This window comes from Mauremys reevesii, linkage group 10 (assembly GCF_016161935.1).
Source record: "Mauremys reevesii isolate NIE-2019 linkage group 10, ASM1616193v1, whole genome shotgun sequence".
NCBI lineage: Eukaryota > Metazoa > Chordata > Testudines > Geoemydidae > Mauremys > Mauremys reevesii.
In genome coordinates this window covers 29,679,825-29,707,676 of record NC_052632.1, presented here as the reverse complement: position 1 = coordinate 29,707,676, position 27,852 = coordinate 29,679,825, and the positions used below count along the sequence as shown (strand labels likewise).

General features: G+C 41.1%; 1 protein-coding gene across 1 annotated transcript in view; it reads left to right on the top strand.

Annotated features, from left to right (window-relative positions):
• Positions 1-27,852, top strand: part of TRPM1 (transient receptor potential cation channel subfamily M member 1) — a 130,146-nt gene that overhangs the window by 90,664 nt on the left and 11,630 nt on the right. The window contains exons 13-23 of the mRNA XM_039490939.1: positions 1,299-1,349; positions 4,122-4,262; positions 5,185-5,214; positions 8,437-8,729; positions 9,628-9,856; positions 11,848-11,970; positions 12,389-12,520; positions 14,112-14,240; positions 15,101-15,352; positions 17,231-17,423; positions 24,135-24,279. Coding sequence (XP_039346873.1) covers positions 1,299-1,349; positions 4,122-4,262; positions 5,185-5,214; positions 8,437-8,729; positions 9,628-9,856; positions 11,848-11,970; positions 12,389-12,520; positions 14,112-14,240; positions 15,101-15,352; positions 17,231-17,423; positions 24,135-24,279 — 1,718 coding nt within the window. The remainder of the gene's footprint in view (positions 1-1,298; positions 1,350-4,121; positions 4,263-5,184; positions 5,215-8,436; positions 8,730-9,627; positions 9,857-11,847; positions 11,971-12,388; positions 12,521-14,111; positions 14,241-15,100; positions 15,353-17,230; positions 17,424-24,134; positions 24,280-27,852) is intronic.

Sequence of the window (27,852 nt, the reverse complement as noted above, 5' to 3'; positions counted from 1 at the left end):
TCTTTCATCCACAAGGGGCTGCTGTGGCACCAGAATACAGAGCAGTGGCTCCTGGGCTGGAGCAGCCCCAGCTCCGGATAGGAAAGAGAAAGAAGTTGCCTTGCTCACAGCACCCTGCCCATGGGGGCAGATCAGAAGGCATGGGATATGGGGGCACAGACAGCATGGGGCACCTGGGGCTGCTGGGGGGTCACAGACTGGGATTCAGAAGGGCTAGTGGGGGTGACAGACTGGGGCAGGGGCTGAATGGGAATGGGGGTGCAGAGACACATGGGGACAGGAGGTGGCTAAGTGGGGGTGCAGGGACACATGGGGACGGGGCAGATGTACCTGACTAAATGAGAGAGACTATGGGTCATCCAGGGTCTGCATGGTGGTGGCTCCCTAACAAACTCTGCCCTCTCCCAAAAACCTTTTACATTGTTCTCCCACCCACACCCAACAACTCTCCAGGTTCACACCCAGGCTCCTTCCCAGCAGTTTTTCCCTCTCCCTCAGCTCCTCCACTATCCCCTAAGCCTTTTCACTGCTTCTTAGGAGTGAAGGAAATACATTTCCACATTGTCATTCAAATGAATATTGCTCAGAGTTCTGTATTAATATACCTGGTAAGGAATCTACTTGTCAAAAAACATTTCTTGAATATTTTTTGTTGTCTATATTGTTATAGACATAGTTGCTGACAGATCTTTGAAATAAATTACAAAATAATTGAAACTAGCATGATTACATTGTGTTATTTTCACAAATAAAATATGCAGAATTTTAAAATATTGGGCGCAGAATATTTAATTTTTGGCACAGAATTCCCCCAAGAGTAGATCCTGCAGAGGCACAGAGCTGCCATAAACTATTCCTCCATCACCTCTCCCTGCTGTTAGTGTGGGAGGTGTGGCCAAAGGTAAAGGGTCACTGCCAAGGCATCCCAGCACCTGGCGATTCCCAGGTGGGGATTACAGCCCCTTGTAACTGTTGACAGCCAGTACGAGTTAAGGCAACCTGAAGGTTCCTGTGATGTATATCTGAGGACTGGACCATTGCACAGGGTTTCTAGGTTCATAGCAGCACAAAGGTGGCTGTAAACTCTATTAGTGACTTGTTACTTTTGGCCAGTTAGGCCTCCCATCTTTTTATCCATGAAGAGAACAGGATATAATCATGTGCTGTTCGGGTAATGAAGAAATGATCGTTCTGGGAATTCACATCCAAATTTCTAATGCTTTGCAGAAACTACACTTTTTTTTTAATCAAAGGGAAGAATTAAAGGCCTAACAAAATATGAATGGTCTCTCTTTCAGAGATTGGGTCCACCAAATACACTGCATTTGCTAGTCAGGGATGTGAAAAAGGTAAGTTTTTATATTTCCAGATATTGGGATTTATTTTCATGATTATTTTAATTGTACAAATCAATGGGGGAAGTGAACATAATGTAGATGGAAAATAAAACTTTGAAATAAAATTATAGTTTTTAAAGAAAGGGAAGTTAAATCACTAGTAGTGTAAGATACTCAGACCAGATTTAAATATACTTAATTTCTTTACATATCAAAAGAAGCTTACATACAACATTACAGTGGAAAAATATTTCCTGGCAAAATTGCAGAATCAGAAGTTAGAGAAAATATCTACTCCATTATCCAGTCCATCTACCTGCCAATGCAGGATTGTTCCTTTCTGTGTATTTACTACTGTGTTTTTCAGACTCCCAAGCAATGTTACTTCTACCACTTCCACTGGGGGAAAGTCACTTCTACTCTTCAGAGTTAGAAGTCATAAATCTGTTATTCATTACCATCCATGGCATATAAATGTATTGTAAGGCTTAGTGTTAAATTCACTATATTTGGTGGGTTTTGCATCTGTTGTTTTGCTACACAGAGTATATCCTGCATTCCTATTGCAAGGAAAACCTCAACTGATTTCAGTGAGAGTTCCTCATGAAAGTTTTACAGGATTGGGTCAATGTATTATCCATAATGATCCACCTCAGGGTTTAATTCTTATCTAATTTTTCATTATTCACATTTTCCAATGGTACTAACTCTCTTCTATGTATTTTTCCTATCTGTCTGTCCATCTTTCTCCTCCTGGTCATCGCATTTCCATGGCTCACTCTCATTCAGCGACAAGTTCGGGGATTTGGTTGGGTTAACATGGAGGTGATTTGTTTCCCTAGAATGTAGCTCTTCATCTTAGTTTATTGCTAAGTGGTGTTCTAGACTAAACCTTGCTGTGGTGTGCAAAAAAGGATACAGTTAGAACAGTGAAACACAGTGTTCAGTCACAGCTCTGGGAGATTTAAAGTAACTGTCCAACCAATCTTTAACAGTATGACAATATAGGTTATACAACCTGCTTGTTTACCAAGTTTAGACTGCAGATTAACCCAAATTTCCCTGTACATGATGGGCTGGGAATTGTAGATAATAATGAGGTGGGGAAAAAACTTATCCGTACAGGAAAAGCTACAGTGTATTCTGACCCCTTTCACAAGCAGGAGGAAACTCTTGTATCAGCATACTACACATAATTGCTCTCTTTTTAAAAAGCAAGGAATGTAAACAAATCTGACTTATCCTGAAATAAATAGAATAATTAAAACAAATCGTAATTTAGTAGTTGGATTTCTCATCAGAGACTTGATCCAAAGTCTACTGAAGTCAATAGGAATCTTCCCATTGACTTCATTTGGGGACTTATCTAAAGTCCATTGAACGATTATATTTATCTTAAGGACACATTATACTGTCCAATTCAGATAATTTTCTCTTCGATTTCTCTGAGGAATCGCACAATTTGCAATCCCCTTTTCATTTGTAATTGTCACTTTTTATTTTAAAACACAGACACTCACATTTTGAGGTTGAGTAAATTAAATGTAGGAGTTATCTGTTTATATTCAGGTTCTTATACCAAGCTCATCACCATGGAATCTGAGCACCTAGTATACTATAGAGTTTGCAAGTACTATAATGTTCTCCATAACTGAATATACTTAGTAGCATAGTACATTTCTAGTTTATCAAATTTATTAAAATTGTTTATAATCTTGTACTGTATAAAATTATTAGTGGTAATATGTATACATTTGGAGTATGAGTATTATAATGATATCTCGCTAAATTATTGCACAGATCATAAATATTCAAGCAGTGTATTAGCAGAAATGTTGTACTAATAAAATGCTTGTTTTGATTTTTATTAAGGGGTACAGGAAAAAAAACCACCCACTCCATTATACAAAAAGCCAGCTTTAAACCATCTCAAAAGCAAAATTAATTCTTGCATGAATAAAACCTTAAAATAGACAAAGCTGTTCAGATTAGTTTGCAGATCGAAATCCCATTCAAACATGGAATATAATGTTATTAATTCAATTCAAAGAACTCAAAGCCACTGGGGGCCATCCTGCAAGCCCTGTCTCCCACGAGCAGTCCCATTGACTTCAGAGGAACTACTCGTGCATGTGAAGAGTACTTTCATCAGTCAGGTTCTGCAGAACCAAGCCTCACGGCTATTATAAACACTTGATTTTTATTGTTGAATTAAAAACAGTTTCAATTTAATTTCTTAGCACTGCGTACCTCTAGTAAGATTGGTCATCACTTTAATCTTTCAGCCATGAGATAACTTGCTTAATTTTAGTGTGGCTATCTATAAAATGAAAACCTATGAAATTACATCAAATATCCCATGGAGCACATAACCAACAGAATGTGTATAAATCTTCAGCTGCATTGATTTATTAAAAATAATGTGATTGTATCCATTTTAGCAGAAATATATTAAAAACTATAAAGCTCTTGTCTTCTTCCCTTCCCTGATACATTTATAGTTCTATTACATATTATTTAACTGCTGCAAATAACTCTGTCCTGATATATATGTTACCAACAACCACTGCTGAAATTCTACCCTTGGATACACAGACAGCTCCCCAAAGGAGAATTTGGCCCCGAGTAAAAAATTTTCCCTGGATGGATATATTAATAATGAATAAAATATTAATGTCTACCAAGTATGAGTATAAATGTGTCATATTGTATATAGCCAGGGCAAGTCTCTGTATATACTTTACTGTTGTTTTATATCCTAAAAATACACTTTGTATTTTGTAGGGAAATCTTCCACCCGATTATCATATCAGCCTGATAGATATTGGTCTTGTACTTGAATACCTCATGGGTGGAGCTTATCGCTGCAACTATACTCGAAAAAGTTTTCGGACTCTTTACAATAATTTATTTGGACCAAAGAGGGTAAGAACGAGTTAATGTTGTATTTCCCCATAGTGCTAATAATCAAAATAACTAATTCTCCACTTCTTGAATCTTGTGTGAACTACTGTGTGTCCACCTGATCTTCATTTAACAGCCTGTGGAGTTAATATGCAAAAATAATGCAAAATATCTGAGCTAAAGAATAAAGACTGAGGGTCCCAATATGTGCTAAATTTGTTGTGCAAGTGTGTGCTTTCCACGCTTCTTGGTAATTAACAATCCAGGTATTTCTAACTGTGGTGTTATGTATGTTTAGCCATTCCTAGCTTTAATTTGTGAGTATGACCTTCTAAAGTTATTGTAACTGCATAAAATAGTTATATATACAAAAAACACAGGGATAAACTACAGCTCAGTGAGCAAGTAATTGTAATAATCCATAGGCCCGATCCAGGTAAGACAAAGGAGCTGCCTCAGAAGAGGAACAACTTTGCAAATATCCTGTAAAAGATTGCTTCCAAGAGTAAGGGCTTATTACCCAAAATAAACTGTTCTCTTGCCAGAATATAGCAGCATGAAGCTAATGGAATATAAAGAGGAGTCATTTTAAGAAAATGTAATAGAATAAAGATTCTAATTTCTAAGGGGAAAAAAAGAGGAAAACAGGTTTCACCAAGGGCTTGTTTCTCATAGATACCTCTGATTAAATGGGTTTGGTTTCATTTGTTTTTAATTCAAAAGTGGTCTTTTTTTTTTTTTATCGGAGTCAAAGGATGATTTGGGGGCAGGGGGCAGAATAAGAAACTTTTTTTTCCCTTCCAAAACAGAGTTACAGCTATTAGCCAAATAATGTTCCTATCTACGCAAATGAAAAAATTACTTTCTTTGGCTCTGTTACATCTTTGCATTTTCCCCTCCATCTAACTAGATTTTTTTTCTTTCTTTTTTTTTAAATATGCAGCCAAAAGCTCTTAAACTTTTAGGAATGGAGGTAAGTTGGATTTTTTTTCATATAACTAGGAAAAACACCTTTCTGCATCATTCTGAGCTTTCTCAGTTTTATACTGATTTAATATCAATTGTATCTGACTGGGATCTACTATTTTACAGATTACTTTTGAAACACCAGCAACCTGCTTTATATTTACGGTCTTGAGTTCTGCATAGAGCTTTGCTCACATAATCCTCAAGCAGTTTTTTAGCAGTATTATGTAATAACACACTCCAGTGCTGGAAAATACTGTAGATAAAACAATTTTAGATATGAACACAGAGAACATAGTGATGAGAGAGAATACAGCAGCTGAGTAATTCATGGTCAAATCCTCTTTATATTTAAAGTGCAGTTTATGCATGGAAGATTTAGGCTATGTCTATACCTATAGCAGTATGTAAAGTACAGGCACTGCATGTGTAGCTACATGCCACAGTGAAAGGCAGGCTGCATCCACACTTGTCCCTGTGGTGTGTAGCTTCGCACTGCAGTGAAAGGCTCCGGCAGTGGGAAGGAAAGGCTCTCGCAGGGGAGAGGCAGTGAAACGCTACGGAGCTGAAGACAACAGCATAGATGTTGGAGGCACCGTTTGGGCACATAGAGAGCCATGCAGGGTATGTACCCTGGGGGTTAAGGCATGTAGGGCACTTTGCTCTTCTCACCTAAGCCAGGTCTCACACCTACACTGCTGTTTATAACTGCGCTAGCTGGACCCGCTGCGTCTGTACTTACATCCTTACATGTGGATTTAGCATAGACATAGCCTTAGAGAGCTCAGAGAGGGAAATTGCTTTTTCAGTCAAGTTAGCTAAGTGTTACGTTAGTTATTTTCTTCCATTGTAAAACGTAGCTGATTATTTCAGAGCATTGCAGCACTGCTCTGTAGTAAACAGCCCAGAGATAAGATGGACCTGAACCAGAACCCCAGGTCTGAGCCCTGCCCCAACCACCCCAGAACTTCAGAGAAGTTTAGATTTGGATCCAAATGTTGTACCTGGGGCCTGTATCTCCCATGGGCCCAAACCAGAACCCTGGTTCAGATGCCAACAAACCTTGGGGAAGTTCAATATCTGATCTGAAGGCAAAGCTAAATATTTCTAATAGATACCTTAGAACATACGAGTTAGATACTTGGTACATGAAAAGATTAGGGACGTTTGTATATGAAGCATATAAGTAAGCTTGTATTATCACTCTGTGAATAGTAGGGTTGCCAAGCCTCCAGGATTTCCCTGGAGTCTGCAGGAATTAAAGATTTATCTTTTATTAAAGATTATGTCATGTGATGAAATCTCCAGGAATACATCCAACCAAAATTGGCAACCCTAGTGAATAGAGTTCTATGTCAAAGCTGAAGTCAATTGTAAAATATATACGCACAAAGGCCTATGTTTTCCAAAGCAGATAAGCAGCTTTTCCCTGTGTGAAGGAAGTGTAAAGGAAACTTAATTTTCCTCTCAGATCTACTTCATATTTTCTAACAGCTTTAGGGCAAAGTGCTCAGGTTACAGATGGGAAGAAACAAGAGCTGAAGAGATGTGGTCTCATTTATATACGGAGTCATCGAGCTCTGAGATATGTGGCCTTATTCATATGCAGGTTATGCAGTATTTTCTAAGAACACTTTTTGATGTTTTTATACTTTCCTTCAGTGGCAAATGCTTTATACAGAAGAAATCGAAGTATTTTGAAGTTTAACTCTAACTCTCTTTTCTGCATCTTGCACTGGGTGCAGTTCCGTCTATCTAAAAGAAAAGAAATGATGAAAAATAAAATTAACTTTTAAAAAAAATTCCAAAGAAGTAAGAGAGCTTTTGTGCTCATGTGGAAAGAAGAGAGGATATTAAATTTCTTCATTTCCAGTTTTTATTTTCTTTACTGTTAACTATAAATTATTTGGCATTTTGCAATCATTGCTTGTTCTTTTCTACAAAAAATGCAATTCTCGTTTTCTTATTTGAAATGACGCTTGCATGTGTATGCACAGCCTTTTTCTTGAAAGACAGATGATGTTTTTTTCTAAATGCATGTGAATAATGACCACTGCAATTTCTATAAGGACCACTTTTCCCTTCCTGAAATTGTTGGAAAGTAGGAAGAAGTGAGATGTATTTAAGGAATAAGTGAAGACTTCTGCTTGGAATCTCAGGTTCTAAAACTTAATTCTGAACTCTCATATATAGCTCATGCTGCTGCATACTTCCTTAAAAGAATCTAGTGCACTTTGCATGCACAAGGATTGATGTTATAAAGTGTTTATCACCACTACTCGCACTCCATCTCTGATAGTGGAATCAAGCCCTACAAATTATCAATAGCTCTATCTATATCTATATATGCAGTATTCTTCCTACATTATTTAAACCCTAATATTCCCAATCATGGCTTTTATCCCTTTAGGATCCTGCTCCATTGTCTGTATTTCCCTTCAGTTACTTCCATGTTGGTTCCTGTAGTAATGGCCTATCCTCCTTATCCTTTTAGGAAATGGGATAGTTATACCTTCAGTTTGTACTGCATACATACGAGGAGATTCCTTATTCAAAGGTGAACATTCCCTTTAGTATCTTAACTCTGTTCCTAAGGATTCTGTCTACCTCCCTTTTCCCTTTGCCTGTTTTCCCTTCTCTTCATCTGCATGTTGGTTTAAAAATTGCTTTGATGCCTGATATGAAGCATTATTCTGCAGGAATAGAGATAGACCATATCAAATCAGAGACTACAGTATAACCTACTTATAGTGAAGCTCCACTGACAATTCAATAGAAGAAAAGTCCTAAGTTGTTTCAGTTTACTGCAAAGCAACCAGTGCAGTTACACATGCAGTACAACTCCGCTTATACTATAGCTGGTCTGTGTAAAGTGATGACTTTAATATAATAGGGTTCTACTGTATTTATAGAACACTAGTGACTCATAATGAAGCATGCAAGTAATGGTTCTGTGGCCAAAATGTTAACCCAGGTGTGCTAACCCAATGCATGATCTGTTAAGATATTATTTCATTATTTTGTTGTTGGCATTCTTTACAGAAACAAATCAGAAATTAAACTACAGAACATGATGTAATTCAAGGAATTTAGGCTGCTTGTTAATAGGAAGTTCACATTTTCTTTTGGAAATGCCAGTAGTCATCTCTATATGTTCTTTGTGCATGGAGTAGGTCTCACAATAGCTTTCAGAATTCAGTGGCAAGGCTTTTGGTTTGCTTTCCTTTAGGATGATGAGCCTCCAACCAAAGGGAAGAAGAAGAAGAAAAAGAAAAAGGAGGAAGAGATAGATATTGATGTGGATGACCCAGAGGTCAGCCGCTTTCAGTACCCATTTCATGAACTCATGGTATGGGCAGTGCTGATGAAACGGCAGAAGATGGCACTCTTTCTTTGGCAGCGAGGGGAGGAGACCATGGCCAAAGCACTTGTGGCATGTAAACTGTACAAATCCATGGCCCATGAGTCTTCAGAGAGTGAACTGGTGGATGACATCTCTCAGGATTTGGACAACAACTCAAAGTTAGTTAATTGGAGCATAGTGCATGGCTAATTTGTATATATGGGGCCATATGGACTGTTCAAAGTTATTTTTGAGCAATTGCAATTAATTTTTAAGATTGTGGGTCACAGGGATGATTGTTTGGCCCATTTTTCTGACCAACCTTTTTCATCTGTGAAGTTTGATGATATACTTACAAGACTGGGAGGCAGGAATTTGAGAGTTATCACATCTTGGAGTCCCTCTGTGGCCTTAGGAAAATTGCTTAACCTCTCAGCCTCAATTTCCTCCTTTATAAAATAAAATTATCTTACCTCACTAGGTCAGGATTAACTGATGTACATGAATTCTCTGAAGAGGTAAATTTCAGTCTACTAAGTAAGTTTTATCACAAACAGTCTCACAAAAGCTATGAAAGAAGTTGACATGTTTGAAGAAAGGTGATTAAAAATAAGTTTAAAGGGAATGAAAATTACATGTTACTCTATGCACTCTTACTTCAGTTTGTTAGTCTCTGTGCCTTATTGCTTTTTTAGTTTTAAACAAATTTCTTCAAAACTTTCAAATGTAATTGGCTTTATTATAATTATCCTTAGAATGTTAGAAGTTTACAAAATGACAATTACAACTTTAATGGTGCCTGTAATCAAAGGATGAAAAATATTTTACAAGCAATAATGACATTTCCAATCAATAGCTTCTTAAGCACCAGACTTAATCATCATTTATATTTATTTGTGGGTGGAGCTTTTGCATGCTAGCACAAATCATGATTGAGGCCCAGTTGAGCTTGATGCTGTACAAAGACATGGGAAAACACTGTCCCAGCTCAAAAGAGTTTACAATCAAATTTAAGGGAACACTACAATTTTTAAGCAAAGTTCATCAGATTCTTTCTGCACGTCTCTTTTTCTTCAGAGATTTTGGCCAGCTGGCTGTTGAGTTGTTAGATCAATCCTATAAACATGATGAACAGGTTGCCATGAAATTACTGACCTATGAACTGAAAAATTGGAGTAACTCCACCTGCCTAAAACTTGCTGTGGCAGCTAAACACAGGGACTTCATAGCTCACACCTGCAGCCAGATGTTATTAACAGACATGTGGATGGGGCGGCTACGCATGCGGAAAAACCCAGGCCTTAAGGTATTTCTTCTACACAATTGCAGTAATTTCCTTGGCACTGATGTTGAAGATACAGCTAAGGCATATAGTATTGTATCAGATTTAGTATATTCATTCAAATAACCATTCAGCCCCCTAATTATAGGGGTGCTTTAAAAGTATTTCTTTTGTGAAGCTAATTTTTCTGGCTCCTAACCTCAGAATATTTAAGTGACAACAGCCCCATGGCAGAGGGGGTGTAGAAGGCAATAAAAGGCTTACTATGCTTTAAATCTGGAAGCAAAGCCAGATAAATGAGAAAAGTGTTCATTTAAGTTTATACCCCGGCCCTGAAAACTAGTTATATTACATGAGAAGCTAAAAGACATTCATCATGTTCAGATACTACTGTGGTGAAGGGCACATAATGAAGGATGAGAGAGAGAACAAGCCACATGTGACAGATGCTAGTCACATCTCTTAATGCAGTACTGGAAGGAGCTCAGATAGTACAGTGAAAAGGGTGGTATAAGAACCTATGCAGAATAGTATAGAGTAGAATGATGGGGGGGAAAGCACATTTTTTTAGAAAACTCTATTCTTATTTTGAGGGCTTGAACACTTGTTCTGCTGATTTCTCTGTCTTTCCATTGATGAGACTCAGGTGATTGTTCAAGGGTGGGTTCAAAGAATGAATAACTGCTAAACATGAATAATGTTCAGTATGGCAAAGAGGAGACACATGATACACACAGTGTGAGGAGTGTTTTGGTGTTGCTTGTGAGGAGGATAATATATGATTTACTGGGCTATTATCAGCAGGGGCGGCACCAAGCACATGCCTGGGGCGGCAAGCAGAGGGGAGAGCTGGGGCGGCCTGCCAGTCGCCGTGAGGGCAACAGTCAGGCTGCCTTCGGTGGCATGCCTGCAGGAGGTCCGCCAGTCCCGCGGTTTCGGTGGGTACGCCAAAGGCGCAGGACCGGCGGACCTCCCGCAGGCATGCCACCAAATCCGCATTACCAGCGGACCTGCCTCAGGCATGCCACCGAAAGCCGCCGTGCTTGGGGCAGCAAAATACATAGAGCCGCCCCTGATTATCAGGTGACGTTCTTCTCTCATCCTGTATTGTTAAAACTGCCTTCCACATGTAGGGCTGTCACATTGGTGTCATCTCCAACCCATCTCTCATTTTCTCACTTCCAGGTCATCACCAAATCCAGTTGATTTTTCACACCATAACATCTACAAAATCCATCTATATTTTTCTTCTTCTCCTGCCAACATCCTGATCCATTCTCTGTTTTTCACTCTCCTTGACCTGTCTCATCTTCAACTCTCTCACTTTCCACTTTCCCACTTCTCTCCAACTTAAATTACTCAAAATCTTGAGTCATAGCTCATGATCCTCTCCCTTCTCTCAGATCACATCTCTCTCCCTTGTTACATCTATTCACTGACTCCCTTCCTCTTCCATGCACAATTCAGCCTTCCCTAACCTTCCAGTTCTAGCCTCCTCACCCAAACCTTCTATTCTCATTCCCTCCCCTCACTACTCCTTTCATCTCCTTCTCCAACTCTTCTTATGTGCCTTCTTGCATGCTATCTCGCATGCTTAGAAAGCTTTCCCAGTTGTTGTTTGCTAAGCTTCCCCCTTTTATTCTTTCAAAACTCTTCTGAGAACCCACCTGTTTCACATCAGAATGTAATTTATAAGCTTTGGAAAGAACCCTGTTCCCCTTACCATCCTGCTGTGTGTTATTCCACTGAGTTGAGCTGTTGAACTCTGTCCTGCAACACTTTTACCTTCTGGTGTGTTTTATTGCAATGTATCTACCGAGATGAGTCTTCCAGAGCAAGCTCCATGTCATATCTTAATATATATTATATTGCCATGTGTAATACTGGTGCTTGTGTAAATATTAATTATGTTGAATGTTATTCAGAGAAGGCAACAAAAGAAATAATGTTGTTTTAAACAAAATCTAATGATGTAATCAATGATTCATTGAATTGATACCTCTTTTCTTGCCCAGGTTATAATGGGGATTCTCTTCCCACCCACCATCCTATTTCTAGAGTTTCGCAGTTCTGATGATTTTTCCTATCAGACATCAAGAGAAAATGAAGATGGCAAAGAAAAAGAGGAGGAAAATGTGGTTGGTACTATACCTTATCAGAATGTTCTTAACTTCTCCAGCAGACTTAATATCCAGATTTGCCTACAATGATGCCATTGGCCACTTCAGATTGAAATCTGCAGCTTTCCCATGCCACCTGCCTGTGTAGAAACACAAATCCCTGTGTGTTCTAGTACTGGGAATATATGGGCCACATTATCAGCCAGTGTAAATTGATGTAGCTGTATTGAGGTCAGTGGAGGTATGCCAATTTACAACAGCTAAGAACCTCACCTTGTATTTTTCAAAGTGCAATGGAACTGGATAATTAGAGAATAGAGTTCTGTTGTTCAGAAGGAAGTTTTCTGTAGCTGACAGATGATTGAGCATCATCATTGAAAGAACCTCTCATAGGTGACATTGTATTGGTGACAAGCTGCCAGTTTCTGTCTTCCAGGATGCAAATGCTGATACAGGCTCCCGAAAAGGAGATGAAGAGAATGGAAACAAAAAGCAACGGAGCCTTCCTATTGGAAAAAAGATCTATGAATTCTATAATGCACCTATTGTAAAGTTCTGGTTTTACACGGTGAGTAAGTCATCTTGACTTTTGATTATTAACAATTTGTTACATTATATTAATTTAAAACAAAATAATAGGAAAACATCTTGATATATAGTTTAAAGAACAGGTTTAAACAAAATACACTTTGGCCTTAGCATCTGTTTCTCTTATGAATCGTCGTATGTGAGCACATAACAAAATTCACATTGCACATGGTCTAACTCCCATTAAAACTTAAGGAGACATAGTTAAAATCTTTTAAATTGTTTTTCCATCTGCTTTATTGTATCTAATTTTTTAAATACTGTGACAGGGTCAGGCCAGATGGCTACAAGATAGTGGTCGAAGGTAGATACATTAGCTCCAGGTTAAGCAGGTCCCTTTTCCCTGGGTAAGATAACAGGGACTATTCCAGAACTCCCAGGAACTTTCTAGAACTAATTAAGGCAGGCAGGCTAATTAGGACACCTGTAGCCAATTGGGAAGTTACTAGAATTAATTAAGGCTAATCAGGACACCTGGTATAAAAAGGCTCTCACTCCAGTTAGTGAGGTGTGCGTAAGGAGCTGGGAGTGAGAGGATGTGCTGGTGGAGGACTGAGGAGTACAAGCGTTAACAGACATCGGGAGGAAGGTCCTGTGGTGAGGACAAAGAAGGTGTTGGGAGGAGGTCATGGGGGAAGTAGCCCAGAGAATTGTAGCTGTCGTGTAGCTGTACCAGGAAGCACTGTAGACAGCTGCAGTCCACAGGGCCCTGGGCTGGAACGTGGGGTAGAGGGCAGGCCTGGGTTCCCCCCAACTCCTGATCCAACACAGAAAGATCTCTGAGGCTAGCAAAATCCTCCAATAAGCGCAAGACCCACCAAGGTAGAGGAGGAACTTTATCACAATACCAAAAAGTTAAAAGGTCTTCTCTCATTCTGGACTTTGAGCTTGTGACACCTGTGGCCATTATTTCCCCATTTGACTTTCATTAAGGTTGTAAGCACTCAGTATATTTTGAAAATCAGCCCCTAGCATCAAGAAAAGGTCAAGGAATGATTTGATTGCAGTCCATAAGTACCTACATAGGGAATAAATATTTAATAATGGTCTCTTCAATCTAGCAAACAAAGGTATAACATGATCCAATGACTGGAAGTTGAAGCTAGACAAATTTAGACTGGAAATAAGGTGAGTAATTAACCATTGGAACAATTTACCAAGGATTGTGGTGGACTCTCCATCACTGGCAATTTTAAAATCAAGATTGCATGCTTTTCTAAAAGATCTGTTCTAGGAATTATTTTGGGAAGTTTTATGGCCTGTGCTATACAGGAGGTCAGTCTAGATGCTCACAAGGTCCCTTCTGGCCTTGATATCTATGAAACTTGAAATCCAAAATTAGTGGACAATTATGAATATTTTCCTGAATATTAGGTATGTTTCTGCTGATTTACACTTATGTTCTGTACTTTATACATTTAAACTTTCTGCAAATGACTTTGTGTACAAATTCTGGAATGATCTCAAGTAACTAAATTCTGTCTATGCAGGCATGGACAAAGCAGTTACTGTGTAACAGCCCTGCACACTAATGCCTAGAGTCCATGGACATAAAGGATTCTTTTTTCCAGATATCATACCTGGGTTACCTAATGCTGTTCAATTATATAATCTTGGTGCGGATGGACCGCTGGCCCTCGCTCCAGGAATGGATTGTCATCTCCTATATTGTGACTCTGGCTTTAGAGAAAGTAAGAGAGGTAATGTGAATCACACCAATAACTGCTATTTTACATTATCGTGGGGAAGAACTTGTCATTTATAAATAAATGGTGAATGGGGGCTGGAGGAGTAGTGTAGACAGGCAAGCCTTGCATGAGACAGAAGATTCTCTTCCCTGCACCTCCTCCAAATCCATGCTAGTGCTGGGGGACTTCAACTACTACACACTCCAGGGCTCTCAGAACCCTCCTGCCTGAGCAAAAGAGCAGTCAAAAATTCCATTAGGTCATTTTTGCAGTTTCCTGAATTCACTGCCCCTTTCTTATGTGTATTTCCCTGGGAGGCATGAGGATATAATCCCTAAATAGCCTCCTGTTATGCACAATTAATGTATGTTGCATTGATCAGTTATGGTGTATGATGAAGAGGTTGGGAGGGAGGAACGTGTTTTATATGTAAATTCTCAGTAGTATTTAATTCATTATCATCTCGGCTCTTACAGATTGGTAGCACAGCACAAAAACCCCACTGCCAAATCAATTCACCCCACTGTAGTTCCCTCCCAGTCTGTTTCCCCTCTGACCCACCATGTTCCTAAAATAAAGACTTCATATAATTTTGATTTGGACATAAATGTGGACAAAAAGTTAATGGGCCACAGCCGGTGAATTAAGTGACGATGAAATCCTTTGGTTAAACGAAAGTTGGGTCAAAATAGAAAAATTAAATGGAATCTGTAAGCAGCGATGTGCTCTGCTGCAGGAGCAAATCCTGCTCAACACGTAAGTAGTCCTGATGAAACCCATTACACCCAGTCAGACTGCCCTCTGTCTCGCCACCATTATTTAAAAAATGCACTCCACAGATTTTCTTCAGGATTTTTTCCGTTTGTTTTTAGATTCTGATGTCGGAGCCAGGCAAGCTGAGCCAGAAAATAAAAGTCTGGCTGCAGGAATACTGGAATATCACTGATATGGTGGCTATTTCAGTATTTATAATTGGAGCAATTCTTCGCCTACAGAACCAGCCTTACATGGGTTATGGAAGAGTAATCTACTGTGTGGATATCATTTTCTGGTACATTCGAGTACTGGATATCTTTGGTGTGAACAAGTATTTGGGACCCTATGTCATGATGATTGGAAAAATGGTTAGTACCTCTGTAGCGAGAGGCTACATCTTAAACTATGTAAGAAAGCAGATTTGGGAAAGGAAAATCATTTCTTCTTCTAGATACCAATCCCACAACTGTTGCTCACCTGATTTGGTCTGTGAATAAGGGCTGCAGAATGGGGCTCTCAATCTTGACTCATGAATTACATTCTCCCACAGAGATTTTGGATATACTAATAATAACCTTAATTCAAGAGAGAATTTTTCTCAAACTGTTTCAATACCCTGTATCCTTAACACCCTGTTTTTCTGTCCTATTGCAGTCTCTTCAGAATAGTCTACTTAATCTCAGTATGAGTCTCAGTGAACCATTTTAGGGTATTTCCCTTCAGAAAAGTGGGATTTAAAATTTATAAGCTTAGAGTCTGATTCTCAGAGGCCCTTTTAGGATCTTCAACTCCCATTGACTTCAGTTAGAATTGTGGTTGCTCAGAGCTTGTGGTTCTTAATATCAAAGCCAGACTGGCTTTCCTCCATCAAAGCATAGAATTAAACCCACTTCCAGTTAATGGAACTAATATATTTGAAGCTTTGTGCTGCCAATATTGTAACAATAGGCTCCCATAAAATTATCCTCCTTAGCATATAATAAACCCAGTATACCAAGGATGCACATACTCATAAGGAGGAGGGGAGCGGCTCTGGGGAGTCCATTTGATTTTCCATTTAATTGAATTTAACTATAAATAAGAAAGGAGGTGAGACTACAACACAGAGTTCTGTTAAGGTGAACTTTGCTGGAACATATGCATTTTGGGTTTCAGGCTCCTAGATCACTTAGGTGACTGAAAATTTTGCCCTCTGTTCCTAAAAAAATATATTGAGTATATATCGATGATATGAGGGAGTATTCAACTTGAGAGAGATGAGGCCCTTCTTTTAGCACTTAGAGAGGAAAATACCTTTCACTTGGTGCATTCCAAAGTCAAAATGTTGCTCTTCAGAAGTGTTTGTATGTGAGCCTCTCGGGCAGAGGTGGCTTAGCAGCGAACAGAGAGGGAAAGCACCACCAGCAGCAGAGAAGTCATTGTATTTCTTCCTTTCAAGTCAGTGGCGGAATTTTTACAAGAGCCGCTGTCCAACATGTCGTTGCCTGTGTGTTCAGCGAAAGTATGGCTAGAAAGAGTTCAAATATATACTCTTGTCACTGGCCCAAGCACTTATATGAAGATGCTCACTCTGCTTTCGCTTTCCGAACATAAGTACGTTATTTGTTTGCTGCTATTGTCATTGCTGCTGTTATACATTTTCATGGCACCATAAACGTACACCATACCATGCAAGGCATAGAAAAGTTCATAGGCCCAGAACCTCCACCTGAGGAGCACACAATCTTACTCAGGAGAGTGCTGCAAACGTGGCTTTAAGCCACCTTTGTGCAACCCAGATCCTGGGACCCTGAAGGCTGCTCTGGTTTGAACTGACTCACTTCTGCCCAAGGGCCATTACAGAAGCAAGAGATTGCCAGGGCACAAGTATGCTTTCTAATCTAGCAGTTAACACGGTGACCAGTTATGCTGGTTTGAGAGGTCTCTTGGCTTGGCAGGGCAGGGTAAAGTGTCCCTAATGCAGGGGGAATCTGGTCTGTAAAGCCATATAGTCTGATACTCCTTTTAGTCGAAAAACGTATTACCTATTTAACCGGATCTTGGGTGTTGTTTTTTTACACTTTGTATGTTTTCAGCTCATTTGTACCAGCATAATAATATCTGGGAAACAACTAGTTTGGGGGATTTTTTTTTTATTCTCATGAATCTTTCTTGGTGGTTTTCCTGCACACATTCTCCTACACACGTTCTTTCATGTATGTAACCTCTGATTATGACAAAAATATTTGTATGGTCCCTCTGTCCAGATGATTGACATGCTGTACTTTGTGGTCATCATGCTTGTGGTTCTGATGAGTTTTGGAGTAGCCCGCCAAGCTATCCTGCACCCAGATGAGGAGCCCTCTTGGAGACTAGCCCGCAACATCTTCTATATGCCCTACTGGATGATCTATGGAGAGGTGTTTGCAGACCAGATAGACCGTAAGAGTAGAATTCATAGTAAGATTCTGTTTCCTGTTTCTGAGGCAGATGATCAGATCCAAATTAATGAAAATGACTGTTTTTAATTTGGAATTAGTATGTTTGTCTTTGGTTGCTTTTGTGGCAGATTCCAGACTTCCAAACGTCACTTTCTCCTCCCCACCAGAGTACCAATGGGAATCCTCTACTTGTCAGCATATGTTCTATTTCAATTACTGTTGAGAGAGGTGCAATCTGAAATGCTCGCCAATCTTGGATGTTAAGAATATCACCTCTGAGATGCTCCCCTTCCTTAGATGGGTCAAGAAGAGATAATCCTTGAGTTACTGTTGAACCTGGTTCATCACCAGACTCTGATCCAGGAAAGCACTTAAGCACAAGCTTAACTTCTAAATTCATGTTTAAACCCTATTGACTTCAATGGGACTTAAACACATGCTTTCCTGAAATGGGGCCTATAAGAATTAATTGTGGAGTCATAGGTCTGCACATGCTCTAGAACAAGGGTTCTCAACCTGTTCAGTACAGAGCCCCTTCCCTTAGCAATATGTGAAGCTCGGGTGGTCACAACTCCCTGACTTTTGGTTATGACTCCGCAAGTTTAGAACATATGTTCCTAGAGTATTTCAGGTGATGAATAACTTTTGATACCATCCTTTTGCCAGACAGTCTGGATATATCACAAATGTCCTGGCTCCCTTCATTTCTGGGGGTAGGGCAGTATCTATCAAAACATGAGCCCTGCCAGCTGGAGGATGAGCTGTGATATCATCAGCTGGGAATGCAGATGCTTGTTGTTAACAAAGGAATGAAATGGAGGGGCAAGAAACAGGCTAATAATAAAAATTGGTAATACTTTAAAATGTGAAGATACTATTTGGACTGTTTACAAAATGTAATATTACCAAAGTGGCCCTTTGCTCTGATTTTGTGGCTCAGCAACACACTGAAGTTAAGAATGCTGAAATCTAGCAGCAGTAATTCCAGTTAGTTTTGATCAGGATGAAGTGTATTAAGTAGGAATGGGGAGTAAAATCAAGGAGAAAAGAGAGAAAACTATTCCCAAATATATCATAGCTCCATCCTCAACCTTTATAGGGCCATAGCCTTGCTTTGGCCACCTTGAACTCACTGGGATCCCCTGGCACCTCTATCTGAGGACAAAACATGGCCTTTAGTAGGGAGTTTGGGGGGTGGTCAGGGGGCGGGGGTATGGATCAGGGAAGGGCAGTTGGGGGGAGACAGGGGGTTGAATGGGGGCAGTGGTCCTGGGGGGGCAGTCAGGAAGGAGGGGGGGGTTGGATGGGGTGGCAGGGGGCAGTCAGGGACAGGGATTCCAGGGGAAGTCAGGGGACAAGGAAAAGGGGTGGTTGGATGGGGCAGGAGTCCCAGGGAGGCGTCAGGAATGAGAGGAGGGGGTTGGAAGGGGTGGCGGGGATCCGGGGGCAGTCAGGGGACAGGGAGTGGGGGGGTGGATGGGGCAGGGGTCCTAGGGGGGCTGTCAGGGAATAGGGTGGTTGGATGGGGCAGGAGTCCCGGGGGGGCAGATAGGAGGTGGGGCCCAGGCCACGACCCCTTCCCCTAACCGGCCCTCCATACAATTTACAAAACCTGATGCAGCCCTCAGGCCAAAAAGTTTGCCCACCCCTGGTCTAATCATTAGTGGTCAGAACTCCCTGCCACATAGGAGGGAGGAAATGGCTATATGGGCTGTGCCATTAATCTGATCCTGCAGTTACATTGTTGTAGTGATGTTTTGTTTAGATGGGACACCGAAACACTCTTTTCTTCTTCCTTTCCCTCATAAATGATCATCATATTACTGTAACTTACAATATGTGAAATTGTTCTTGGAAATATTTGGGTCAACCCAGTTACGTATTACATGCTGCCCCAGCTTCTACGTGGTCTGGCTAAGTCTCAGATGGGTTGATTCTCATGTTGAGAGGAAATGACTAAGGCAAAAATTGAGAATATTGCTGCAGTCCATGTGATTCACAGTATGTACACAGATTCCTATTCACCTTGAACACAGATGGTAAAAGCAACAGCAAAGTCCCATGTAGACAGGTCTGTTTTTCTCAAAAGTCAGACAAAACATATACTGGTCTCAGCACCTGTTGCCAAGCTCTCCCTGTCTCTGTATCTTGCTTTACATGCACTGTCCCAGCTCTGATCTCTGCTTCAATCAGACCCCGACTATACAACATAAAGTCCTATTGTGGGAAAATGTGATTAGCCAAGGACTCAGAAAATCCTACCTCAGCTAGGTGAAAGACCACTTGGGGTCTAACAAAAGGTAGGTTACACAGGGCTTATCTATAAAAGAGATTTTTCCAGTTATACTAGTATAGTGTTGTTGGTATAATTAAACTGATGTAGTTATTCTTATATAAATCTCTATGCGAACACTCTTATTTCAGAATAAAAATGGTTTTATTCAGCTTACCTTAAACTGCTTCCAAAGCAACACAATCAAAACTGGAAAGTTTTATTTCTTGCACTGAAATAAAAATGTCCACATGAGAAGTTATATCAGTTAAAAGTTCACAATTACCTTAAACAGTTATAACTTTCCTGTGTAGACAAGCCCATAGGCACCTACTTTCTAAAGACCATTCTGCTTTCAAAGACAATAGGTTTCAATCTAATCTTCCCATGACTGTAAGTAAGCTCCCCTTAACAATTTACCTGGATGTGACTACAGTAGGCAATCCAACCAATATGTCAGATACGGTGAGGTCCTTTTGCCACACTTAAATGATTTATGGGTAAGGTGACCAGATGTCCCGATTTTATAGAGACAGTCCTGATATTTGGGGCTTTGTCTTTTATAGGCATCTATTACCCCCCATTCCCTATCCCGACTTTTCATACTTGCTTTCTGGTCACCCTATTTATGGGAAAGTACCATATCATGTTCCCCTTTCAGTAGTTCAGTAAAATGCATTGCTTTGTTACTTTCCTTTGTCACAACTGTACATCAAAGATAAAACTCTGGCACCACTGTAGTCAAAGGGGATTTTGCAGTTGACTTCAATGAAGCCAGGATTTTGCCCTAAGGATGAAATTCACTCCAATGCTACAATGTAAAAGAGCCACATGAGCATGAAATCAGAAGCATTTAGTACTTAGCAGGATCAAATTCATAAGCAGAAGTAGGGTGATCCCGCTTAAGACTTTCTAAGGACAGGCACACCAGTACCCATAATGCTAATCAAATTAGATTTTAATGATATTAGATACTATAACAATATATTTGTATCATAGCTATTGATCGTTTTAATATAGAATGATAATAGAAAAGGAAGCAGGCAGCAAAGGACTCTGCTTCCAGGAAACAGGAGGAAGTTCGTTTCTGTAATAGCTGAAAGATTAAGTTTGTGTGGTAACTTTGTGTTGTTTTGTTTGTGGTGACTATCAATTGTGTTTTACTGATAAATCTTGTATATTTAAATGATCATCTGCCAGCATCATTTTGTGATTTATTTTTAATGTCATGAATTTGCTGCCATATGTAGCATTTGGGGAAGACAAAGTGAAAAGGAAATTGCAGAATGTACTGTAACTCTAACAAAGCCTTTGTTTCTAAGCATATGTCTCTACTGTTCTGATATTTAAGTTGCTTATCTTTTCTTGGCAGCAAAACAGCTACTGTATTGTCAGTCATTTGTTTTCTTTTCCCCCCTATTATTCTGTTGTTTTCTTTCCTTTTTTTTTTTGCTTTCAAATTGCTGTGTAGTCTATGCCATGGAAATCAATCGTAAGTCTATGTGGGGAGCTGATTAACTCATTTAGTTAAATGCGTTCATTAGTCTTTTTCTTCCCTGGATGGATATTGGTATTTTAATTATAGTGTTCTGACAAAATTCAGATGTCAGATTTTTGTTCTTCTACTGAATTGATTTCAAGTATCAAAGAAGCAGGGAATTTTTTTAATTATAAAAAGAACTGATTGGGTACTACTTTATTGATTTGCAATTAAGTGCCAACATTTTTGTACATTCTATTGAGTTACCACCACAATGATCCTTTTTAAATTATATTATGTGAGTTGTTGCACACAGAGAATTTAATTTCCTTTGATTATCCAAGTTCTACATTAACATTTTAAAAAGCTAGTTGGGTACTCGTGTTTTTGAGATGTACTTGACTTTCCATGTCCAGTTTCCACATGATAACCAGAAATACAGGATTAGTGTATAATTTGGTACCATGTTTGGAAACCAAGTTCGAACTTTCTTTAAATATGGTTCTGGCTAAACAAGACGTAAATATGTGTTTTCAGGCGAGTGTAGACAGGATCAAGCTGATTTCAAATCACCTAAAAACCTTATCTTCAAAAGAGGTTGAGAATGTTAGTTTTTGCAAACACTTTTAAAATAAATTGGTTCAGTTTATGCTGGCAAACCAGATCTTGCAAAAAAATTACTGCTGGGCACAGTGTCTTTTATAAGACTTCAGTGGGAGAGTACTTGCCACTGTAAAGTGTTCCACCTAATGGTAAGTGTTTGTAGGATCCAGCCCAGGGTTTGAAACCAAATTAACTGATGAATATAACTGGAACTATATTTAAAGTAAGAACAAACTTAAGGCTTGTCTAAATCAGGGGTCTCAAACACATGGCCCGCGGAGCTCTTCCCTGCAGCCTGCCAAGCTCCCTGTGCCCCCTCCCTCCCCAGTTACTTCCTGTTGCCGCCAAACTACCTCCCCCCCCCCCGAGTTATTTTATATGGCAGCTAAGCTCCCCGCATGCTCATCCCGAGCCCCAAGCCCTCACCCCTGCACTGCACTCCCTCCCCAAACTCCATCCCAGAGCCTGCACCCCCACCCCCTGCCCCAGCCCAGAACCTGCACCCAGCACCCAAACTCCCTCCCAGAGCCTTAGGAAATGCAGATGGAGTTAGTGGAGCTTCAGTGTGACACCATTTTGAAGCAGAAGTATACAGATGTTAGAATTCCAGAATTCTACAGGTTTCTTTCACAAGGAAGATTTCCCATGTTATTCTCTGCTTCCGCAAGGATAATAGCAATGTTTGGAAGTACATATATATGTGAACAGTTTTTCTCTTCCATGAAGATTAACAAATCTGTGTTAAGGTCAAGGCTCACTGATGAGCATTTGAAAGCAACACTGAGATTGGTTTCGTCTCAGGATATCAAACCTATTACTGATGCTCTGGTTGATGCAAAACGCTGCCAGCTAAGTGGCCAAAAATGAAATGACACTCAAAATTAGCACTGACTTTTCACATTACAGTTAAATAAGTTAATAAAAAAGTTAATAAATTGACTTTTAATAGCATACTATATTTTAATATTATACTACTATATTACTCTTCTACCTCCAGGCTCTTCCCACCGCCAAGCCGCCAAACAGCTGTTGGTGGCGCTTAGCACTTTCCAGGGGGGAGGAGCGGGGAGCCACGCACTCGGGGGAGGAGGTGGAGAAGAGACAAGGCAGGGGCGGAGCCTCATGGAAGGGGTGGAGTGGGGGCGGGGCCAGGGGCAGTGAGGGTGGGGGTGTCAGTGATGCGGCCCTCGTGATCATTTGAGTTTGAGACCCCTGGTCTAAATGGTGGGGGAATGCACTCTACAAGGGTGTGATTTCTAAAGCACACTAACTTATTGCACTTAATTGGTTCATGTAGACCCTGTTGGCATGCACTAGTGCACTTTAATGTAGTACTGTTTCAAGCACTTAAAAGTGCACTGGGGGGGATCTTTAATGCACACTAGCAGGATCTATACAGACCAGTTAATGCACAGCATGTTACTGTGCTTTAGAAATCACACCCCTGTATAGCACATTACCTACCATATACACAAGCCCTTACTTTTCAAACGTGATTCATAGGCCAATATCTTCAAAAGTAACTAGTGACTTTGGGTGCCTGACTGGAGATATCTTAAATGGCCCTGATTTTCAGAACTTAGTCCCCATCTACTGGCCCCTTTTAGGTGTCTTGCCACTTGTTTGCCTCTCATATTAGGTTTTTAGTCCCTGTATAGTTTTAAATCTCACTGATGAATACTTCTGATCCTGCACCATTGAACGCAATAGGAGTTTTGCCATTGACAAAGAACTTACAGTCTAACTGGGGGTTTTGGGAGGGAGGAAGCTTAACTATCTAGGCTATGGCTACACTATAGAGCTTGCAGCACTGCAGCTGCACCACGGTAGCGCTGCTAGTGCAGATGCTCTAAGCCGACAGACAAGAGCTCTCCCCATCGACTTAACTACTTCAGCCCCTGAGTGGCGTAACTTATACCGACTTAAATTGTAGTGTGTACGTAGCCTAGTTTCTACACCCTGCAGCAACTTCAGATTTCCCCATATGGGCTTCATTCTCCACTTTTAAGTGGTTCTTTTTTTATTCTGGTATTGAAAGGTTTACATGTGCTTAGAGTTATGAGATCTCTTCCTAGATCCAGTTTTGCTATTGGGGGAAAAAATCTAAATGTCCTAAGGGCTAAATTCTAATCTTGGTTACATCACCACAAATCTGGAATAACTATTCACTATGAGGGGAGGTTATTTTGCATTTACATGGTGTAACTGGCAGCTGAATTTGGCCCAAAAACTCCACTTGGTTCTATTGGAAATAAACTTTTAACATGGATATTTGTCCTAGCAAATTTTATGCAGATCTAATCTTTACATAAATATGATCAGTGTTTTCAATGTCAGACAAGCACTGAAAAGTAAACCTTCAATTGTCTCTTCAGCTCCTTGTGGGGATAATCTTTATGATGAGGATGGTAAACGTCTCCCTCCATGCATACCTGGGGCCTGGCTCACTCCTGCTATCATGGCTTGTTACCTTCTGGTAGCAAACATTCTACTGGTAAATCTGCTGATTGCTGTCTTCAAGTAAGTGCTTCACTGTATGATTGTTAACTTATCTTTCTCAGTTTCTTAATACTAAGATGACATGCCTGTGAGATCCTATCAGCAGGACCAAATTATACTGTGGTTTTGCAAATAGATAGCAATTTGTGAATTTGCACTACACCCAAAGCCTAGTTGTTCTGTTAATGGGATTGACAAATATTTGAATTTTAATTGAAAATCAGTTAGAGTCAGGGATATTGTGATAATTGGGCCTACAAATTTACCTAATTGTGAGCTCAGCTGTAAAAGGTGAGTGAAAGTTCATAAAATGTCACAATAGCCTACAACAAATGGTAATAGGAAAAGGTATTAAAAAAAGAGAGGCAGACTGAATTAGTCCAAACAAAAAGTTCTTGCTATAACTCAAGGACTGTGTTAAGATTGTGCCTGGTAAACAAGAACAGTGCAGAATGGGAAATCAATTAATCAAAATTGGTGTGCCAGAAATTAGGCTTAATTGGTGGACAAAATGAGGGAATGGGCTATTCCACCACTTGCTCCCTTTTGGGGCTTGGATTTTTTTTTTAAAAGGTGGGGGAAGAGAAGCTGGGGGGAGGAATTTGGCTACTGGAGCAAGCTTCGCCATCATGGCTGCCATCCCTACTATCTCCTGGGACCCCACGCCTTTGTCTTGCTGATCCTGAGAGAAGTCCTAATCAGACTGGGCCTGAGAGACCCAGATGACATCGCTACTTCTGCCGGCTCTGGATAAATCTTAGCCACCCCCCTGGATAAGAGACTTTCTATCCTTCCACCCCCCACACCACCACTTTTCCTTCCCTATCTTATTTCTTCTCTTTCCTGTCTCTCTCCTTTTTCTTTTTTGTCTGATAAGAACCTGACTTAGTGAGCTACTACTGTATATTTTGCAACATTGCTGCAAGCCTGTGAGGCAGCTAAAAGCAATGTCCTAAATAGCCCAATGCTGGTATAAGTTTGCCAGTGGCTGATAGACTGTGTCCTGGGTCTGTGTTTTTCCAGCAGAGGGGTTGCACATGAGCATCAATATCAGAGACTGAAGCTGCATTTTCTCTCTTTGCTGTTCTTTTCTATTCCCTCTAGTGTTTCTCTTGTTTTGTCTTCTTAAAAAACTGGATCAAACTTTAACAGCTCCAGCCCATGTCAATTAACGCCTTCTCTTTTCCTCAAAAAGGATGGTTATTACCATTTTAATACCATCTAAAAGACTGTCAAACAAGGGAGTATTACACTCTAAAACCTCTCTCCAGCTAGAGTGACCAGACAGCAAATGTGAAAAATCAGGACGGGAGTGGAGGGTAATAGGAGCCTATATAAGAAAAAGACCCAAAAATCGGGAGACTGTCTATAAAATCGGGACATCTGGTCACCCTTGAACTGAAGTGACTGCTAGGAATCACAGTGCCATGATGCCTAATACTAAGTGACACTAGTTCCTAGCAGCCACGTCAGCCTCTACTGACTATGTTTAAATAAGTGAATTTCACTGAAGTTGCAGTGGTTATTGTTATTCAGATGTAAGACAGTTCCATCCCAGGTACATCAATTGCTATACTGACTTTGCAAAATATACTAGTAGTCCAGCAGGATGGAATTCAGGGGTCACTAGAAGAGAAGGTAAGACTTGATGTGAGTAGAATGTCTCCCAGAAAAGGACTCACCCCTGCCCCGCAGTTGAAACCAGATAAAAGATGCTTATAAACTGCCTAAGCCTTGTGTAGTTTTACGGCTAGCCTGAGAGGCAGTGTCATCCCCAGGGGCGGCTCTAGGAATTTGGCCGCCCCAAGCAGGGCGGCATGCCGCAGGAGGCACGCTGCCGGTCGCCGGTCTTGGGTGGACCTCTTGCAGACGTGCCTGCGGAGGGTGCGCTGGTCCCGTGGCTCCGGTGGAGCATCCGCAGCCATGCCTGCAGGAGGTCCACCCAAGCCGCGGGACCAGCGAACCCTCCGCAGCCATGCCTGTGGGAGGTCCACCGGAGCCGCGCGGATCAGGGGACCCTCCGCAGTCATACCTGCGGGAGGTCCGCTGGTCCCGCGGCTCCGGTGGACCTCCCGCAGGCATGACAGCGGAAGGTCCGCCGGAGCTGCCTGCCTCCCTGCCGGCAAAATGCTGACCCAAGCGCGCGCTTGGCGCGCTGGGGTCTGGAGCTGGCCCTGGTCATCCCTACCCATACACAAAGTACACAGCTGCGCAGGGCACCAGGAAATGTGGGGCACCAAATTTTCTGATGCCCCGAGCAGCTGCATGCTGCTCCAGCCCCAGCCCCGCCTCTTCCCACCCCTGCTCTGCCCCCACTCCACCCTTTCTTCAAAGCCTCTGCCCTGTTCCGCACCCACCCCACCCCTGCTCTGCCCCAGTCCCACCCCCCACTTCCCTGAGGACTGCAGCAGGGCCGGGCCTGCTCTCACCCAGCCACACTGCTGGTGAGTGCTACACATCCCATGCCCCAGAATAGCTAGGGATGGCCCTGCTGAGAGGTGTCCGGAATGCAAAACCGATAATCACAATGATCAAACTGATCATTTATATTCCTGTCATTGATAGTCAGAAAGCAAAACCAAGGAATTTTTATCCACTTCTACCACTTCCTCTTTACGTTGGGTACTGTAACAGAGTGGTTCACCCTTGAAAGGTGCAGGTAGCCAACCTTGATTACAGCCCCACCTGAAGAGATCAGCAGCAAAGAGGCTATAAGGAAGGGGATTAGAGGCTGCTGGGAGGGATTAGAGGCTGCCTGGGGATTAGAGGCTGCTGGGAGGGAGCAGGCTCTAGCAGTGAGCCCTGGGAGTAAGGACTGAGACTCCAGCCAGGTGGCGTCTGGGAGTGGGCTGCCAAAGCAGGGAGGAGAAAGAGAAGCCTTTGTTTTGTGTAGACTGGATGGACTTGAAAACTTTTATTCTGAATGTTTGTTAATTTAATAGGACACAATCTAAGAAGGGATGAGAATGGGCAAAAGTGTTTTTTAGTTTCTTGAACAGTCCGGCCCAGTCACAGGTACCCTGGATGTTTTTCCCATCATGACATAGTCACAGTCAGAAGCACCACCTCGTGGAGATACAAATGAAGTGGTGTTCCCCATGTATATACAGCTTTGCAGTGCTTGCAGGCATAGGTAGATAGCATTTTGCTGGGCATGATACCTAGTTTACATGTCATGCTAGGGTGACCAGATATTTAGGTGTTTGTCCCGCGTCCCGACCGATCTTTGGTCGGGACGCAATTTGTCCTGATATTTCGCTCCGCCGGCAGCACGCGTTTTTTTTGTTTGGTTGGTTGGTTTTTTGCACCGCCGGCAGCTCTTGTTTTTTTTTTTTTTGCTCTGTCTGCGGAACCCCCCCCCCAATGTGTCCTGATATTTTCTTCCTCTCATCTGGTCACCCTATGTCATGCCCAGGAATGTATACTTCACAAAGTGTATGTAGTTAGGAGGTTTGGTAGCTTGAATTTTAAAGAACTAAAATGCCAGTCACATAGCTGGAAAAAAAACCTTTACATACGTCAGTTACTATTGACTGAAAAGACCAGAGAATCAGCAGTTTAGGAAGTAGGTCATGCTGTTAACGCCTGTCAGCA